This window comes from Biomphalaria glabrata, chromosome 4, assembly GCF_947242115.1.
Source record: "Biomphalaria glabrata chromosome 4, xgBioGlab47.1, whole genome shotgun sequence".
Lineage (NCBI taxonomy): Eukaryota > Metazoa > Mollusca > Gastropoda > Planorbidae > Biomphalaria > Biomphalaria glabrata.
Genome location: NC_074714.1, coordinates 21,592,439 through 21,613,380, shown reverse-complemented (window position 1 = coordinate 21,613,380; position 20,942 = coordinate 21,592,439). Strand labels below are relative to the sequence as shown.

General features: G+C 38.8%; 1 protein-coding gene across 1 annotated transcript in view; it reads right to left on the bottom strand.

Annotated features, from left to right (window-relative positions):
• LOC129925746 (universal stress protein in QAH/OAS sulfhydrylase 3'region-like) overlaps positions 1 to 20,697 on the bottom strand; it is a 74,342-nt gene extending 53,645 nt beyond the window's left edge. The window contains exon 1 of the mRNA XM_056026086.1: positions 20,405 to 20,697. Within this exon, the coding sequence (XP_055882061.1) occupies positions 20,405 to 20,480 (76 nt within the window). The 5' untranslated portion in view covers positions 20,481 to 20,697. The remainder of the gene's footprint in view (positions 1 to 20,404) is intronic.
• Between the last annotated feature and the right edge of the window lie 245 nt (positions 20,698 to 20,942).

Below are 20,942 nucleotides of genomic sequence, written 5' to 3'. Positions count from 1 at the left end.
ATAAGGCTTATGTTTTTGTTAAAGGTATAATTTGAACGGCTGCGTTTAGCTTCATACACACATGAATGATGCCCAGCTCAATTGTTTCAATAGATATTTACACCAAAGACTGCACGGCTTATGTGTTACAGAGAATGAATGTGGATGAGCTTCCCCGGTGTGCTCGGCCTTTGACTTCGCTTCGAACCCAGGCGTCTTGGGTTACACGCCATCGGTAACAGATGTAAAAAAACAATTTACATTTTCTTGCAACTTTACGAAACAGAAGTATGTTCAGACAGGCTGATGGAGGCAAGCACCCAAGTTTTTACCATAGTCTGGCTAAAAATATTGAACTTTGAATGCTATTATTTTTTATCCATTCATATTAACTTACAACTGGCATTAGTCTCTTTATGTTTCTGTTCTTCTTATCATTTACATTTTTCAAATCTTTTTGACACTCAACAAAATGCCTTCCTGAAACACTTTGAACTAAGGTTATAGAAACACTCATGTTTAACTTTGAACTAAGGTTATAGAAACACTCGTGTTTAACTTTGAACTAAGGTTATAGAAACACTCGTGTTTAACTTTGAACTAAGGTTATAGAAACACTCGTGTTTAACTTTGAACTAAGGCTATAGAAACACTCGTGTTTAACTTTGAACTAAGGTTATAGAAACACTCATGTTTAACTTTGAACTAAGGTTATAGAAACACTCATGTTTAACTTTGAACTAAGGTTATAGAAACACTCATGTTTAACTTTGAACTAAGGTTATAGAAACACTCATGTTTAACTTTGAACTAAGGTTATAGAAACACTCATGTTTAACTTTGAACTAAGGTTATAGAAACACTCATGTTTAACTTTGAACTAAGGCTATAGAAACACTCGTGTTTAACTTTGAACTAAGGCTATAGAAACACTCGTGTTTAACTTTGAACTAAGGTTATAGAAACACTCATGTTTAACTTTGAACTAAGGTTATAGAAACACTCATGTTTAACTTTGAACTAAGGCTATAGAAACACTCGTGTTTAACTTTGAACTAAGGTTATAGAAACACTCGTGTTTAACTTTGAACTAAGGCTATAGAAACACTCGTGTTTAACTTTGAACTAAGGCTATAGAAACACTCATGTTTAACTTTGAACTAAGGTTATAAAAACAGTGTACGTTGGGGCCGAGTGGTAAAACTCTTTTTATTCTTAAGTTCAGGGGTCGCAAGTTCGAATCTCACGAAAGACTGAGATTCTAAGCTTATGGTTCTTAAAGACGACCCTAAATCCACGCAACTGTATTGGGTAACATAAATCAGGTGAAGTGGGGCTGGTCTATCGTTGTGTTGGCAACATGGCACCCTCCTTAAGATTACCGAAACTGTAATATGGTTGGCTTTTAGAAATTATAATTATGGTTTCTATTTTAGAACAAGACTTCAACTGGAAACTCCTTATTCCCTCAGCCGATTTTTATTTTATGTCCCCCCCCCTCTCTTCTGATCCCCCCTTTCTCACAATCAACTGTCCTGGTCTGTCATATCATCTCCCCCCTCAACCTTCCCCCACCTAAAAACAACATGATTGCGGCTCTCTCTTGATAAATACATGCTCTTCGGTGGGGGGCTAAAGATTACAACCAGGTTGTTACAGCTGTTGCCGTCCGGACAGCGGATACTGGAAGCTAGTGTGAAAGATGATTAGTAGAAGCCGGATCAAGTCAACATTCGCCACACCGGAAATACAACCACGGTTGTTTGTTGTTGTTTTTTTTTTGGTGTGTGGTATCAGTCAATCCTCTTTTTACCCACAATTCCTTTTTGGGGAAGAAGAAAAAACGGAACTCTAAGCAGGAAACAGAGACGTGAAGTATCAGTCCAGGTGACGGAAGGGGGAGCACAAAAGAGACACTCACATTTAAAAAAAATGGAAAGAGGAGGCAGCAATCAGCAGTAAACATTTGGAGCGATACAAACAAATCAAGATGATTAAGTGTGGCTTATGAAGTTGTTTAACTAGGACAAGCTATTGAAGTTAACATTTTAGACATTGAGAAAAGAGTGACACTATTTCATTCAATCAAAGCACATGTTGTCTGAGAACTAGATGTGAACTATTGTGAAGACATAGATTATAGATAGTTGTGATTGTCTTTTGAAACTATCTAGGCTCCCCTCCAACGGCTGCAATGAAAGCTGTCTAAAAGAAACAAGCAAATTCATGACATCTGTTTTGTTGTTATTTTTCGTATCCCGTTTCCTAAGACTCTCGGGCAAGTTGGATTTCAAAATATGGCGCATATAATGCAAATGGAACCAATCTTCCTTTTCCATATCTTATATCTACCTTTACATGTCTTTTAAGACAAACCAAGAGATTAGAGACAGGGTTACTGAAGCGATTGGATATCATGATGACCTGCTAACGCAAGCTACAAATCTATGGCCATATTATAAAGGTCTTCGGGGCTCGCAAAGACCTTCCTATAGGGAACAGTACCGGGACAAAGAGGAAGAGGCAGACAGAGAAAGCGATGGGAAGACAACACAAAAGAATGGACGGGCCTGCTATTGAAAGAAGTTCTAACTAAGGCAAAAGACAGGAATGGAAAAAGACGGATGACAAATCTTGTGTGGTGCCCCAAAGATCCAAAAGACAAAAGGATAGGTAAAGGTAAAATATCTCCCAATTTGAGAATGGTCTCTGTAGGAATGTTAAGTAACTGATGACACCCTTGTGGATCTCTATTCCATTCTCGTCAGCGCAATGAACTCGGTTCCATTACTTCCATTTAACAACTGTGGGGTGGGGGTGTTCTGTTTGATTTCCGTACTGGCCCACTTAGTGTATCTTGTGTGATCAAACTGATGTCTAGGATAACTCCTGGGCGCCACGGTAAAACCCCAAAAGCATTACCTGGGTAATCGCCTCTGCCCTGTGTGAAAAGAAATGGAGCGGCCAAAACAATGGCGCCTGTCGTGTATTACTATGAACCAGGCCGAGCTAGGCAAGTACTGACCAAATGTTGGGCAAGGGATGGCTATTGATGGTCAGTAAGTTAGTGATGTGAAGTGTGACTCCATGCGACGTTAGGTGAGCAGCACCTATTGTTAATATTTACTAATTATGTTAGTTTGTTTTGTTTGTTTTACATGTTTCGGATGTTCCTTCAGAGGTGAAGATAGTTTACTTCCTAGTCCAAACCTCCCGCAGGACGACGGGATAAATCGTCGATAAATCCGAACGACAGTCCAGCGCGCAAACCGCACGACCAGGCAGCCATGTAGTCTGCATTGCTACATAATAATATTTTCTGTGATATGCTACCAAGAGGTGCCCATACACTGAAACATAAACATTAATTATTAGTGCTAATTGATTAACTCTTGTAAGGCATATTGTGTCTCGGTTGAGTTCCCTTGTATCACGAGTATTCATTGTAAATACTCATGTTTAAACAGTTAAATAAATGAAAAGTAACTTCGGGGTTTCCATCGTGTTGTCCTAGTCACTGGGAGAAAACTAGAACTACCTGTCTGGGAATGCGAGATACCAGGCTTTAACTCAAGTACCTGAGATCAATACTATTTAAAAAAACAACTCGTTTACTCTTTCGGATGTCGACAGATGGTTTCGAGTTCGACCCCTGCAAGTCGTCACACACCGCGTCGTCCTGGAGCAGGTTTTAGCTATAGAGGTAATCATTGTCTGAGACTTTACCAACCAACAAAATAGTCGAGGCATGCAGGTTTTAGCTATAGAGGTAATCATTGTCTGAGACTTTACCAACCAACAAAATAGTCGAGGCATGCAGGTTTTAGCTATAGAGGTAATCATTGTCTGAGACTTTACCAACCAACAAAATAGTCGAGGCATGCAGGTTTTAGCTATAGAGGTAATCATTGTCTGAGACTTTACCAACCAACAAAATAGTCGAGGCATGCAGGTTTTAGCTATAGAGGTAATCATTGTCTGAGACTTTACCAACCAACAAAATAGTCGAGGCATGCAGGTTTTAGCTATAGAGGTAATCATTGTCTGAGACTTTACCAACCAACAAAATAGTCGAGGCATGCAGGTTTTAGCTATAGAGGTAATCATTGTCTGAGACTTTACCAACCAACAAAATAGTCGAGGCATGCAGGTTTTAGCTATAGAGGTAATCATTGTCTGAGACTTTACCAACCAACAAAATAGTCGAGGCATGCAGGTTTTAGCTATAGAGGTAATCATTGTCTGAGACTTTACCAACCAACAAAATAGTCGAGGCATGCAGGTTTTAGCTATAGAGGTAATCATTGTCTGAGACTTTACCAACCAACAAAATAGTCGAGGCATGCAGGTTTTAGCTATAGAGGTAATCATTGTCTGAGACTTTACCAACCAACAAAATAGTCGAGGCATGCAGGTTTTAGCTATAGAGGTAATCATTGTCTGAGACTTTACCAACCAACAAAATAGTCGAGGCATGCAGGTTTTAGCTATAGAGGTAATCATTGTCTGAGACTTTACCAACCAACAAAATAGTCGAGGCATGCAGGTTTTAGCTATAGAGGTAATCATTGTCTGAGACTTTACCAACCAACAAAATAGTCGAGGCATGCAGGTTTTAGCTATAGAGGTAATCATTGTCTGAGACTTTACCAACCAACAAAATAGTCGAGGCATGCAGGTTTTAGCTATAGAGGTAATCATTGTCTGAGACTTTACCAACCAACAAAATAGTCGAGGCATGCAGGTTTTAGCTATAGAGGTAATCATTGTCTGAGACTTTACCAACCAACAAAATAGTCGAGGCATGCAGGTTTTAGCTATAGAGGTAATCATTGTCTGAGACTTTACCAACCAACAAAATAGTCGAGGCATGCAGGTTTTAGCTATAGAGGTAATCATTGTCTGAGACTTTACCAACCAACAAAATAGTCGAGGCATGCAGGTTTTAGCTATAGAGGTAATCATTGTCTGAGACTTTACCAACCAACAAAATAGTCGAGGCATGCAGGTTTTAGCTATAGAGGTAATCATTGTCTGAGACTTTACCAACCAACAAAATAGTCGAGGCATGCAGGTTTTAGCTATAGAGGTAATCATTGTCTGAGACTTTACCAACCAACAAAATAGTCGAGGCATGCAGGTTTTAGCTATAGAGGTAATCATTGTCTGAGACTTTACCAACCAACAAAATAGTCGAGGCATGCAGGTTTTAGCTATAGAGGTAATCATTGTCTGAGACTTTACCAACCAACAAAATAGTCGAGGCATGCAGGTTTTAGCTATAGAGGTAATCATTGTCTGAGACTTTACCAACCAACAAAATAGTCGAGGCATGCAGGTTTTAGCTATAGAGGTAATCATTGTCTGAGACTTTACCAACCAACAAAATAGTCGAGGCATGCAGGTTTTAGCTATAGAGGTAATCATTGTCTGAGACTTTACCAACCAACAAAATAGTCGAGGCATGCAGGTTTTAGCTATAGAGGTAATCATTGTCTGAGACTTTACCAACCAACAAAATAGTCGAGGCATGCAGGTTTTAGCTATAGAGGTAATCATTGTCTGAGACTTTACCAACCAACAAAATAGTCGAGGCATGCAGGTTTTAGCTATAGAGGTAATCATTGTCTGAGACTTTACCAACCAACAAAATAGTCGAGGCATGCAGGTTTTAGCTATAGAGGTAATCATTGTCTGAGACTTTACCAACCAACAAAATAGTCGAGGCATGCAGGTTTTAGCTATAGAGGTAATCATTGTCTGAGACTTTACCAACCAACAAAATAGTCGAGGCATGCAGGTTTTAGCTATAGAGGTAATCATTGTCTGAGACTTTACCAACCAACAAAATAGTCGAGGCATGCAGGTTTTAGCTATAGAGGTAATCATTGTCTGAGACTTTACCAACCAACAAAATAGTCGAGGCATGCAGGTTTTAGCTAGAGGTAATCATTGTCTGAGACTTTGAAAACCAACCAACAAAATAGTCGAGGCATGCAGGTTTTAGCTATAGAGGTAATCATTGTCTGAGACTTTGAAAACCAACCAACAAAATAGTCGAGGCATGCAGGTTTTAGCTAGAGGTAATCATTGTCTGAGACTTTGAAAACCAACCAACAAAATAGTCGAGGCATGCAGGTTTTAGCTATAGAGGTAATCATTGTCTGAGACTTTGAAAACCAACCAACAAAATAGTCGAGGCATGCAGGTTTTAGCTAGAGGTAATCATTGTCTGAGACTTTGAAAACCAACCAACAAAATAGTCGAGGCATGCAGGTTTTAGCTAGAGGTAATCATTGTCTGAGACTTTGAAAACCAACCAACAAAATAGTCGAGGCATGCAGGTTTTAGCTAGAGGTAATCATTGTCTGAGACTTTGAAAACCAACCAACAAAATAGTCGAGGCATGCAGGTTTTAGCTAGAGGTAATTATTGTCTGAGACTTTGAAAACCAACCAACAAAATAGTCGAGGCATGCAGGTTTTAGCTAGAGGTAATCATTGTCTGAGACTTTGAAAACCAACCAACAAAATAGTCGAGGCATGCAGGTTTTAGCTAGAGGTAATCATTGTCTGAGACTTTGAAAACCAACCAACAAAATAGTCGAGGCATGCAGGTTTTAGCTAGAGGTAATCATTGTCTGAGACTTTGAAAACCAACCAACAAAATAGTCGAGGCATGCAGGTTTTAGCTAGAGGTAATCATTGTCTGAGACTTTGAAAACCAACCAACAAAATAGTCGAGGCATGCAGGTTTTAGCTAGAGGTAATCATTGTCTGAGACTTTGAAAACCAACCAACAAAATAGTCGAGGCATGCAGGTTTTAGCTAGAGGTAATCATTGTCTGAGACTTTGAAAACCAACCAACAAAATAGTCGAGGCATGCAGGTTTTAGCTAGAGGTAATCATTGTCTGAGACTTTGAAAACCAACCAACAAAATAGTCGAGGCATGCAGGTTTTAGCTATAGAGGTAATCATTGTCTGAGACTTTGAAAACCAACCAACAAAATAGTCGAGGCATGCAGGTTTTAGCTAGAGGTAATCATTGTCTGAGACTTTGAAAACCAACCAACAAAATAGTCGAGGCATGCAGGTTTTAGCTAGAGGTAATCATTGTCTGAGACTTTGAAAACCAACCAACAAAATAGTCGAGGCATGCAGGTTTTAGCTATAGAGGTAATCATTGTCTGAGACTTTGAAAACCAACCAACAAAATAGTCGAGGCATGCAGGTTTTAGCTAGAGGTAATCATTGTCTGAGACTTTGAAAACCAACCAACAAAATAGTCGAGGCATGCAGGTTTTAGCTAGAGGTAATCATTGTCTGAGACTTTGAAAACCAACCAACAAAATAGTCGAGGCATGCAGGTTTTAGCTAGAGGTAATCATTGTCTGAGACTTTGAAAACCAACCAACAAAATAGTCGAGGCATGCAGGTTTTAGCTATAGAGGTAATCATTGTCTGAGACTTTGAAAACCAACCAACAAAATAGTCGAGGCATGCAGGTTTTAGCTAGAGGTAATCATTGTCTGAGACTTTGAAAACCAACCAACAAAATAGTCGAGGCATGCAGGTTTTAGCTAGAGGTAATCATTGTCTGAGACTTTGAAAACCAACCAACAAAATAGTCGAGGCATGCAGGTTTTAGCTATAGAGGTAATCATTGTCTGAGACTTTGAAAACCAACCAACAAAATAGTCGAGGCATGCAGGTTTTAGCTAGAGGTAATCATTGTCTGAGACTTTGAAAACCAACCAACAAAATAGTCGAGGCATGCAGGTTTTAGCTATAGAGGTAATCATTGTCTGAGACTTTGAAAACCAACCAACAAAATAGTCGAGGCATGCAGGTTTTAGCTATAGAGGTAATCATTGTCTGAGACTTTGAAAACCAACCAACAAAATAGTCGAGGCATGCAGGTTTTAGCTATAGAGGTAATCATTGTCTGTGACTTTGAAAACCAACCAACAAAATAGTCGAGGCATGCAGGTTTTAGCTATAGAGGTAATCATTGTCTGAGACTTTGAAAACCAACCAACAAAATAGTCGAGGCATGCAGGTTTTAGCTAGAGGTAATCATTGTCTGAGACTTTGAAAACCAACCAACAAAATAGTCGAGGCATGCAGGTTTTAGCTATAGAGGTAATCATTGTCTGAGACTTTGAAAACCAACCAACAAAATAGTCGAGGCATGCAGGTTTTAGCTAGAGGTAATCATTGTCTGAGACTTTGAAAACCAACCAACAAAATAGTCGAGGCATGCAGGTTTTAGCTAGAGGTAATCATTGTCTGAGACTTTGAAAACCAACCAACAAAATAGTCGAGGCATGCAGCTTTTAGCTAGAGGTAATCATTGTCTGAGACTTTGAAAACCAACCAACAAAATAGTCGAGGCATGCAGCTTTTAGCTAGAGGTAATCATTGTCTGAGACTTTGAAAACCAACCAACAAAATAGTCGAGGCATGCAGGTTTTAGCTAGAGGTAATCATTGTCTGAGACTTTGAAAACCAACCAACAAAATAGTCGAGGCATGCAGGTTTTAGCTAGAGGTAATCATTGTCTGAGACTTTGAAAACCAACCAACAAAATAGTCGAGGCATGCAGGTTTTAGCTAGAGGTAATCATTGTCTGAGACTTTGAAAACCAACCAACAAAATAGTCGAGGCATGCAGGTTTTAGCTAGAGGTAATCATTGTCTGAGACTTTGAAAACCAACCAACAAAATAGTCGAGGCATGCAGGTTTTAGCTAGAGGTAATCATTGTCTGAGACTTTGAAAACCAACCAACAAAATAGTCGAGGCATGCAGGTTTTAGCTATAGAGGTAATCATTGTCTGAGACTTTGAAAACCAACCAACAAAATAGTCGAGGCATGCAGGTTTTAGCTAGAGGTAATCATTGTCTGAAACTTTGAAAACCAACCAACAAAATAGTCGAGGCATGCAGGTTTTAGCTAGAGGTAATCATTGTCTGAGACTTTGAAAACCAACCAACAAAATAGTCGAGGCATGCAGGTTTTAGCTAGAGGTAATCATTGTCTGAGACTTTGAAAACCAACCAACAAAATAGTCGAGGCATGCAGGTTTTAGCTATAGAGGTAATCATTGTCTGAGACTTTGAAAACCAACCAACAAAATAGTCGAGGCATGCAGGTTTTAGCTAGAGGTAATCATTGTCTGAGACTTTGAAAACCAACCAACAAAATAGTCGAGGCATGCAGGTTTTAGCTATAGAGGTAATCATTGTCTGAGACTTTGAAAACCAACCAACAAAATAGTCGAGGCATGCAGGTTTTAGCTATAGAGGTAATCATTGTCTGAGACTTTGAAAACCAACCAACAAAATAGTCGAGGCATGCAGGTTTTAGCTAGAGGTAATCATTGTCTGAGACTTTGAAAACCAACCAACAAAATAGTCGAGGCATGCAGGTTTTAGCTAGAGGTAATCATTGTCTGAGACTTTGAAAACCAACCAACAAAATAGTCGAGGCATGCAGCTTTTAGCTAGAGGTAATCATTGTCTGAGACTTTGAAAACCAACCAACAAAATAGTCGAGGCATGCAGGTTTTAGCTAGAGGTAATCATTGTCTGAGACTTTGAAAACCAACCAACAAAATAGTCGAGGCATGCAGCTTTTAGCTAGAGGTAATCATTGTCTGAGACTTTGAAAACCAACCAACAAAATAGTCGAGGCATGCAGGTTTTAGCTAGAGGTAATCATTGTCTGAGACTTTGAAAACCAACCAACAAAATAGTCGAGGCATGCAGGTTTTAGCTAGAGGTAATCATTGTCTGAGACTTTGAAAACCAACCAACAAAATAGTCGAGGCATGCAGGTTTTAGCTAGAGGTAATCATTGTCTGAGACTTTGAAAACCAACCAACAAAATAGTCGAGGCATGCAGCTTTTAGCTAGAGGTAATCATTGTCTGAGACTTTGAAAACCAACCAACAAAATAGTCGAGGCATGCAGCTTTTAGCTAGAGGTAATCATTGTCTGAGACTTTGAAAACCAACCAACAAAATAGTCGAGGCATGCAGCTTTTAGCTAGAGGTAATCATTGTCTGAGACTTTGAAAACCAACCAACAAAATAGTCGAGGCAAGCAGGTTTTAGCTAGAGGTAATCATTGTCTGAGACTTTGAAAACCAACCAACAAAATAGTCGAGGCATGCAGGTTTTAGCTAGAGGTAATCATTGTCTGAGACTTTGAAAACCAACCAACAAAATAGTCGAGGCATGCAGGTTTTAGCTAGAGGTAATCATTGTCTGAGACTTTGAAAACCAACCAACAAAATAGTCGAGGCATGCAGGTTTTAGCTAGAGGTAATCATTGTCTGAGACTTTGAAAACCAACCAACAAAATAGTCGAGGCATGCAGGTTTTAGCTAGAGGTAATCATTGTCTGAGACTTTGAAAACCAACCAACAAAATAGTCGAGGCATGCAGGTTTTAGCTAGAGGTAATCATTGTCTGAGACTTTGAAAACCAACCAACAAAATAGTCGAGGCATGCAGGTTTTAGCTATAGAGGTAATCATTGTCTGAGACTTTGAAAACCAACCAACAAAATAGTCGAGGCATGCAGGTTTTAGCTAGAGGTAATCATTGTCTGAGACTTTGAAAACCAACCAACAAAATAGTCGAGGCATGCAGGTTTTAGCTAGAGGTAATCATTGTCTGAGACTTTGAAAACCAACCAACAAAATAGTCGAGGCATGCAGGTTTTAGCTAGAGGTAATCATTGTCTGAGACTTTGAAAACCAACCAACAAAATAGTCGAGGCATGCAGCTTTTAGCTAGAGGTAATCATTGTCTGAGACTTTGAAAACCAACCAACAAAATAGTCGAGGCATGCAGGTTTTAGCTAGAGGTAATCATTGTCTGAGACTTTGAAAACCAACCAACAAAATAGTCGAGGCATGCAGCTTTTAGCTAGAGGTAATCATTGTCTGAGACTTTGAAAACCAACCAACAAAATAGTCGAGGCATGCAGCTTTTAGCTAGAGGTAATCATTGTCTGAGACTTTGAAAACCAACCAACAAAATAGTCGAGGCATGCAGGTTTTAGCTAGAGGTAATCATTGTCTGAGACTTTGAAAACCAACCAACAAAATAGTCGAGGCATGCAGGTTTTAGCTAGAGGTAATCATTGTCTGAGACTTTGAAAACCAACCAACAAAATAGTCGAGGCATGCAGGTTTTAGCTAGAGGTAATCATTGTCTGAGACTTTGAAAACCAACCAACAAAATAGTCGAGGCATGCAGGTTTTAGCTAGAGGTAATCATTGTCTGAGACTTTGAAAACCAACCAACAAAATAGTCGAGGCATGCAGGTTTTAGCTAGAGGTAATCATTGTCTGAGACTTTGAAAACCAACCAACAAAATAGTCGAGGCATGCAGGTTTTAGCTATAGAGGTAATCATTGTCTGAGACTTTGAAAACCAACCAACAAAATAGTCGAGGCATGCAGGTTTTAGCTATAGAGGTAATCATTGTCTGAGACTTTGAAAACCAACCAACAAAATAGTCGAGGCATGCAGGTTTTAGCTATAGAGGTAATCATTGTCTGAGACTTTGAAAACCAACCAACAAAATAGTCGAGGCATGCAGGTTTTAGCTAGAGGTAATCATTGTCTGAGACTTTGAAAACCAACCAACAAAATAGTCGAGGCATGCAGGTTTTAGCTATAGAGGTAATCATTGTCTGAGACTTTGAAAACCAACCAACAAAATAGTCGAGGCATGCAGGTTTTAGCTAGAGGTAATCATTGTCTGAGACTTTGAAAACCAACCAACAAAATAGTCGAGGCATGCAGGTTTTAGCTAGAGGTAATCATTGTCTGAGACTTTGAAAACCAACCAACAAAATAGTCGAGGCATGCAGGTTTTAGCTAGAGGTAATCATTGTCTGAGACTTTGAAAACCAACCAACAAAATAGTCGAGGCATGCAGGTTTTAGCTAGAGGTAATCATTGTCTGAGACTTTGAAAACCAACCAACAAAATAGTCGAGGCATGCAGGTTTTAGCTAGAGGTAATCATTGTCTGAGACTTTGAAAACCAACCAACAAAATAGTCGAGGCATGCAGGTTTTAGCTAGAGGTAATCATTGTCTGAGACTTTGAAAACCAACCAACAAAATAGTCGAGGCATGCAGGTTTTAGCTAGAGGTAATCATTGTCTGAGACTTTGAAAACCAACCAACAAAATAGTCGAGGCATGCAGGTTTTAGCTAGAGGTAATCATTGTCTGAGACTTTGAAAACCAACCAACAAAATAGTCGAGGCATGCAGGTTTTAGCTAGAGGTAATCATTGTCTGAGACTTTGAAAACCAACCAACAAAATAGTCGAGGCATGCAGGTTTTAGCTAGAGGTAATCATTGTCTGAGACTTTGAAAACCAACCAACAAAATAGTCGAGGCATGCAGGTTTTAGCTAGAGGTAATCATTGTCTGAGACTTTGAAAACCAACCAACAAAATAGTCGAGGCATGCAGGTTTTAGCTAGAGGTAATCATTGTCTGAGACTTTGAAAACCAACCAACAAAATAGTCGAGGCATGCAGGTTTTAGCTAGAGGTAATCATTGTCTGAGACTTTGAAAACCAACCAACAAAATAGTCGAGGCATGCAGGTTTTAGCTAGAGGTAATCATTGTCTGAGACTTTGAAAACCAACCAACAAAATAGTCGAGGCATGCAGGTTTTAGCTAGAGGTAATCATTGTCTGAGACTTTGAAAACCAACCAACAAAATAGTCGAGGCATGCAGGTTTTAGCTAGAGGTAATCATTGTCTGAGACTTTGAAAACCAACCAACAAAATAGTCGAGGCATGCAGGTTTTAGCTAGAGGTAATCATTGTCTGAGACTTTGAAAACCAACCAACAAAATAGTCGAGGCATGCAGGTTTTAGCTAGAGGTAATCATTGTCTGAGACTTTGAAAACCAACCAACAAAATAGTCGAGGCATGCAGGTTTTAGCTAGAGGTAATCATTGTCTGAGACTTTGAAAACCAACCAACAAAATAGTCGAGGCATGCAGGTTTTAGCTAGAGGTAATCATTGTCTGAGACTTTGAAAACCAACCAACAAAATAGTCGAGGCATGCAGGTTTTAGCTAGAGGTAATCATTGTCTGAGACTTTGAAAACCAACCAACAAAATAGTCGAGGCATGCAGGTTTTAGCTAGAGGTAATCATTGTCTGAGACTTTGAAAACCAACCAACAAAATAGTCGAGGCATGCAGGTTTTAGCTAGAGGTAATCATTGTCTGAGACTTTGAAAACCAACCAACAAAATAGTCGAGGCATGCAGGTTTTAGCTAGAGGTAATCATTGTCTGAGACTTTGAAAACCAACCAACAAAATAGTCGAGGCATGCAGGTTTTAGCTAGAGGTAATCATTGTCTGAGACTTTGAAAACCAACCAACAAAATAGTCGAGGCATGCAGGTTTTAGCTAGAGGTAATCATTGTCTGAGACTTTGAAAACCAACCAACAAAATAGTCGAGGCATGCAGCTTTTCAGGATACTTAAGTGGAACGTATAGGTTTTAAGGATACTTAAGTGGAACGTATAGGTTTTAAGGATACTTAAGTTGGGTTTGGCAGAGTGTGCAGAACAAAGGGTTTTGCCTGTCAGTGTTGACAAGACATTTGGGCAACATCGACATTTTGAAAACACACTTGTATTTCTACTTAGAGCAACAAGGTTTCGTTAGAACCTCGAAAATAAACTTGTGACAAGACTTTTAACGGGGAGACTCTGAGACATCCAAGATGTTCTTTTTATTTGATCAACTTGTCTTGTAAGAAGATTTCCTGGAATGGGTTGCTTCAAATGTTTACTGAAATAGTTTCAAACTGTTTGTCGTTTGAAATGTGGAGCCAAATTCTTTTAGACTTCTTGTCTATTTGGATTCTATCAGTAGAATAATAATAAGATATAGTCGACATGGAACTCAGACGTGCCTGGGAGGGTGGGGAAAGAAAAAAAAAAGAGATAAGGGAAAAAGAAAATTAAATTTTAATTCATAGCGCTATCATGTCCCCAATAAAGAAATGTGCAATCGCCTCGAAGTGAAGTCGTGATTGAACGGGACATATCCTTAGTCAAGATGTAACACTCTGCCCAAAGGTAGCGTTAACATTGAAAACAGAAACAGGACCGTCTCCGATTAACATATTTAGAAAATCTAAAATCCGTCGGAACTAACTGAGAAGAGGCTGTGGATGTCGCATGTGACCGATATCTGTGTAGGTGACTTGCCGCTATATGGTCACAACAACAAACAAGCAAAATACGAAAATAATAAGCATATATTTGGTGTATAGGTAAATTCGGATCAGTCATGTAATAAGCCTCAGACGACAATATATAAAGGGGACTAATTTAGCTTTTACCACCACTTCTGTCAAGTACTATTTCTTTCCCTTGAAAAGGGGACTAATTCAGCTTATACCACCACTTCAGTCAAGTACTATTTCTTTCCCTTGTTTGAGTTACCAAACAAAGTAATTTATTACCAATATTTAATTAACTTGTTTTTGTTTTTTTTGTGTTCTCAATTCAAAGAAATCATTGTGCAAAGCTTGATCCAAGTTTTGGTGATGGAGAAATAACGTGTACAAACCTTTGGTCAGATAGACAGACAAACAGACAGGGTAGTTGATATACGCTTTGTAAAAAAAAAACTTTGTGTATGTTCAAACTGTCGAAGACCATTAGTTTAACCCCGTCTGTAACTCTAGACAAAGTACCACACCAGAAAACTTGCAATCTTCGACATTTCTTTGTCCCAAAAGAAAATGCAATACAATTAGTCAGTGGGCCCGATAGAACTCTCTCCTATCAGACTAGCATCAATTCTTTTCATGTAGGGATACTAATTAGTTGTGCCAGTAATCTCATGCTATAAATGTGACCACCTGTGTAAATCTAGAGGAATCGATGCCTCCCTCACCCCCTTGCATTCTCAGCAGAGTGAATGACATTAGAGCCCAAGGTCAAGATGACTCCAAGAATGACCAAATGTTTCTTGTAGACTGGACAGTGGATGTGTTTACTGATGTAGCGAAAAAAACAAAAAAGAAGAGAACGAAAATACTTTGTGTGTTTAGTTGTCTGTCTGAATGTAATAGATATTTATTGTCTATACGTGTGTGTTCGGGTATTTATGTATTAAGATGTGCGTGTATGTTTTATATATGTATGTATGTATGTATGTATGTATGTATGTATGTATGTATGTATGTATGTATGTATGTATGTATGTGTGTATGTATGTATGTATGTGTGTGTGTATGTATGTATGTGTGTGTGTGTGTATGTATGTATGTATGTATGTATGTATGTATGTATGTATGTATGTATGTATGTATATATGTATGTAAGTATGTATGTATGTATATGTGTGTGTGTGTGTGTGTGTATGTATGTATGTATGTATGTATGTATGTATGTATCATTATATGCATATTTCTGTGAGTTTCCCCCAGTGTGTCTCTGTCTCTCTCTGTTTGTTTCTCTCTGTCTCTCTCTGTTTGTTTCTCTCTATCTCTCTCTGTTTCTCTCTATCTCTGTCTGTCTCTGTTTCTCTCTATCTCTCTCTGTTTGTTTCTCTCTATCTCTGTCTGTCTCTGTTTGTTTTTCTCTATCTCTGTCTGTCTCTGTTTGTTTCTCTCTATCTCTCTCTGTTTGTTTCTCTCTATCTCTGTCTCTCTCTCTGTTTGTTTCTCTCTATCTCTGTCTCTCTCTCTGTTTGTTTCTCTCTATCTCTCTCTCTGTTTGTTTCTCTCTATCTCTGTCTGTCTCTGTTTGTTTCTCTCTATCTCTGTCTGTCTCTGTTTGTTTCTCTCTATCTCTCTCTGTTTGTTTTTCTCTATCTCTGTCTGTCTCTGTTTGTTTCTCTCTATCTCTGTCTCTCTCTCTGTTTGTTTCTCTCTGTCCCTGTCTCTCTCTGTCTCTCTCTCTGTTTGTTTCTCTTTATCTCTGTCTCTCTCTCTGTTTGTTTCTCTCTATCTCTGTCTTTCTCTGTTTGTTTCTCTCTATCTCTCTCTGTTTGTTTCTCTCTATCTCTGTCTGTCTCTGTTTGTTTCTCTCTATCTCTGTCTCTCTCTCTGTTTGTTTCTCTCTGTCCCTGTCTCTCTCTGTCTCTCTCTCTCTGTTTGTTTCTCTCTATCTCTCTCTGTTTGTTTCTCTCTGTCTCTGTCCCTCTCTGTCTCTCTCTGTTTGTTTCTCTCTGTCTCTGTCCCTCTCTGTCTCTCTCTGTTTGTTTCTCTCTGTCTCTGTCCCTCTCTGTCTTTCTCTGTTTGTTTCTCTCTGTCTCTGTCCCTCTCTGTCTCTCTCTGTTTGTTTCTCTCTGTCTCTGTCCCTCTCTGTCTCTCTCTCTGTTTGTTTCTCTCTGTCTCTGTCCCTCTCTGTCTCTCTCTCTGTTTGTTTCTCTCTGTCTCTGTCCCTCTCTGTCTCTCTCTCTGTTTGTTTCTCTCTGTCTCTGTCCCTCTCTGTCTCTCTCTCTGTTTGTTTCTCTCTGTCTCTGTCCCTCTCTGTCTCTCTCTCTGTTTGTTTCTCTCTGTCTATCTATCACAACCTTGCCTGAATACTTATAAGCTTTACTTAGCAATCAAACTAATTGCAGCATGTATCTTCCAGAACGAAAATAGAAGTTCTTTATTCCAATGCCTACTGGGTTTCCCACTGTCCACACATTGATGCCATGAAACAGCACATCTAGAGTTCACATTTTCAGGAAAAAATTCGTTCTAAAGTCGTTCAGAAAGGGCCATAACTCATAGGTAAGATCAAATTTGAGGAACTGTTCTAGAGATGAATTTCTGAGATTCATAGATTATAAATCTCTTCTTACAGATTCATTCGATGGACAGATAAAAAACTCTTCATATTAATTTATTAGCTAAGTTCAAGGGGATTTTTTTTTCTTTTCAACTTGAAAAGATTCCACACTTACTGAGGAAAACCCAAACCGGGCGACAATGTCACTGTTAATATCCAAGCCATCCATCAACACGATTAGTTGATCTCAAGAGGAGGCCACTTGATAAAAAACTTTTCTGATGGCCAGATTGAAAACTTAAAACCTCAAACTAAAAAGTGGACTACAAATGGAGACATGTCTCCATCTCCAGCTTAAAACGAAAACCTCTGAGACTAGAGAATAAGATTATAGCTTTGGGCTGCTCAATAATCGTTGCATTGACCTCCGCTTCAGTCACGGTCGGAGGGGGGAGAGGTACGGGAGGGGGGGGGGCGGGAAAGTGAGGCAAGTGAATGAGAAGTTTTATTGACGTGTCAAGGAAAAAAAAGGAATAGTTTGAATGATACGTTTTTATTGTAGACTGGAGACAGCCATGATATAAGCTCGATAGTTGGGAAAGGTTGGGAGTCTGTATATCAAGGCTGGATGTGTGTGCGAATTGTGCCACTTCACATAAAATGAAATCTAAAAGAGGTTTATCTTATAACTTACAGACGTTACATCAAAAGAGGAGATAATTACCTCCTACTCGTTTCATGTGTCTATCTAGTCGGACACTTGAAATGATTGCAACAAATTGAACACGACCTTGCGATTTTATAAAAGCAACGATTTAAGAAGATTTAAAACGATTTAAGAAGCCGATAGGCCAATATTGGAATATACTTCAATATACATCCTCTGTTTAGGACCCTTCAACTCGAGAAAACATTAAGAAATTAGAGCAGACACAAAATAGAGAAGTGAGAGTGTTCACATTTGACTAGAGTAGCACCTTCAGTAAAATAACTAGATTTAGAAAGACTTCAGGACAGAAGACCTTTATTTAAAGCAGCAATTATACATAACTGAAACGTAATCTTCAAATACGAAAACAAAATCTAATAAAATACTCAGAAAGATAAAGGTACATGTTTTGTTCGATATGCTTGGATGAGTTTCTCCCCTAGTGCTATTAGAGCAAGGAATCACTTTCACACTTCATCTATCCCTTAATCTGTTGGAGCACCACACAAGACCGTCCTTCTTCTACCCTCTCTGTCTTTTGCCTGGGACAGAATCTCCCTCAATGGCCGGCACGACATTTCTTCATGTTGTCTTCCCGTCGCTTTCTCTGACTGCCACTTCTTCTTTTCCCTGGTGCTGTTCCCTGTAGGAGGTATATACGAGTCCTGCGGACCTTGTAATATGGCCTTAGAATTTTAGTTTGCATTTTTTGACAGAAGTTAGCAGATCATTATGGGGTCCAATCACTGTTCTAACCCTGTCTCTAATCTCTTCATTGGTGATGTGGTCTTTGTATGATACCTAGGATTCTTCTGTAGCATCTCAATTCCATTGCTAAGATCCTCCTCTCTAGTTCTGCTGTCAGCTTCCAAGACTCGCTATCATATAAGAATGTGGCCATGACCAGAGAGCGCATCACGTTGATTTTGGTGTCGAGTGCTATGCATTTTCATATTGTTTTGAGTTTTGCAAGCTGCTGTGCAGTTCGTGCCAGTTCTTCATGTTTAGTTCCTTCATCTGAGACTATAGCTCCGGATAGCATGGAATGGGTTTCCAGAGTTTAAGTCATTGATCAACATGCACGACTAGATTGACCTAGGGACACTCTTCTTTTTTGAAGTAACGTCTGTTTTTTTATAAGATAAGAATAGGGTCTCTGTAGGTAACTTGTATCTTTCTACTGGCCATACAAAGCAGATATTTCCATCCCGCGACCAGGTGCTTTCTTGTCTCTTAAAACTCCTGCTTACCTTATAGAATAGAGTTGCAGAGTTTGAATTCTACTGGAATTTGAAGATTTGTTTCACTGACCTATCAACTAATGATACATATCTTTGAAATTGTGAATTGGAAAACAAAAGTGAATTGTTATAGGAGTAGTTGAGTGGTTGAGAACTTGGCCGTGAGTCAATCATTTGAATCCTTTATGAAGGCACAAGAATTTTTTTATTCCTGATTTAGGTCCTGGACGTCCAACAGGTGGAGGGGAGGTTTAGGATTAGAAAAAATAAAAAGGCGGTTGTCATTGTGCTGGTTGCATAACAGCTTGGGTAACTTTTGTTGAGCATCAAATGGACACTTTGTAACTCTAAATATTTTTTTTACCAACACATTGTCCACACTTTCTTGAGTGTCAACGACATTTGAAATGGCAACTAGCTCTGTGTTATGATCACAGTACTTCTGTTCTCTCCAACCCAGGCCGTGTCTTGCTTGCATTCTACAGATATCGATCAGTTGATGTTTTTACTCATGACGTTTTCATCCAGTCTTCAACTCTAGGGATTGTCTCCCATGTGAATTGCATTGACATAAATGAATATATTTGTTAGAACTGTTAGAAGCATGGGAATCGAAATGCATTAAAAAATCGATTGTATTCTATAAAATGCTATAAAATTACTTATAACTTAATAAAGACAATGATCAACGCAACTTGTTAATCTTTAAAATTAAAAAAGCTTCTAATAATTTCTCATCTTTAAAAAAAAATGTTTTTATTGTGCCATTTGTATAAAACAAATGTTAGGAGAAAATTTGGTTGCTAAAAATAGAAAGCACATATCTTATTCCATACGCTAGAATAAATTCGTACGAGAATAGAATGGTTTGCCTGAATCAACCAGGAAAACCAACGACTTTTCAGAGTTTAAGTCTTAAATAAACATTGAAACTGCTACAAAGTTAAACTTGTCTTTATTGTAATTCAAGAATAAACTAAAAAATAGTAAATTATGAACAACAAAAGAACTCCATCATAACACAGACACAGTTTATAAAAAAAACAACACTTCTTTGTGCAGCTGATATAATTTCATCGATCTACTAAGTAAAAGAAAAAAGAACAATTGTTTTTGTGATAAGATACATGTGTAACAGTTTGCACACTAATTTGTATTTAACCATTTCATTTTAATACTGTTCAAGGTTTATCTTATGTCAATATCAGACAACAAAACATTCGAGCTTATCAGACCAATAAGTCATTTCTATATCGAAGACTTCAAGTCATACGTTTTCTAGAAGATCAACAATAAATACTATCAGTCATATAGGCAGTGTATGTAAAGGGAGAGAAAAAAAAATACAGTCGCTCTTTAAATTAATGTGTTTCTAGTTTGTACAAGAAATTTTCTTCCAATATGCAGAATCATTATGATCGGACAAACTACAGCGGCTGTTCCAATTAAATATTGTGCTTTCATCAAACAAATAGGGGATAGCCGTTGTATACCTTCCCTTTGCTTCATAAATCCACATAACATTTAAAACAAGTGGCATAGACTTAAAGCGAACACCTTAGCTGTATCAACACCTTCCCGTCCCTTCCCTGAACAGACGGAGTACCGGAAGAGACGACATAAGGAAAGCCAAACAATTAGCTACCTCTAAACTCTAAAGAGACAGGGGAGATAATTACTTACAGTGAAAGGCATTGTCCGAGTGTTCACTTTCGTCTATAGCTAGTGCCACCACACGGTGAGCTCCTGACTCGGCCATCGTTGAGATCTCCTAGTGCGTCTCTCCGAATGTAGCTGTCACTTTGAATGTAGCGGTCACTTTGAATGTAGCGGTCACTTTGAATGAAGCTGTCACTTTGAATGTAGCTGTCACTTTGAATGTAGCTGTCACTTTGAATGTAGCTGTCACTTTGAATGTAGCTGTCACTTTGAATGTAGCTGTCACTTTGAATGCTATCTCTGTTTTAGTAGGAAGTCCGAGAGCTGTTGTTGATTAGTTCTATTCTCCTACTTCACTCACATCCAGAATGCAATGAGATGCTGCTGTTCTACTCGGATGGTCCTCAGATATAACTTGCGTCTCAAAGACGACAAAAACCTGATAAAAAAGAGAGAGAGAGATTGAAAAAATAAAGAAAGCGGTCAATGCGTTCATGAAACTGGACGTGGCTATGCCTCGTAAATGTCCGAATCTGTCAATGGTAGACGTTTAACTGTCAAT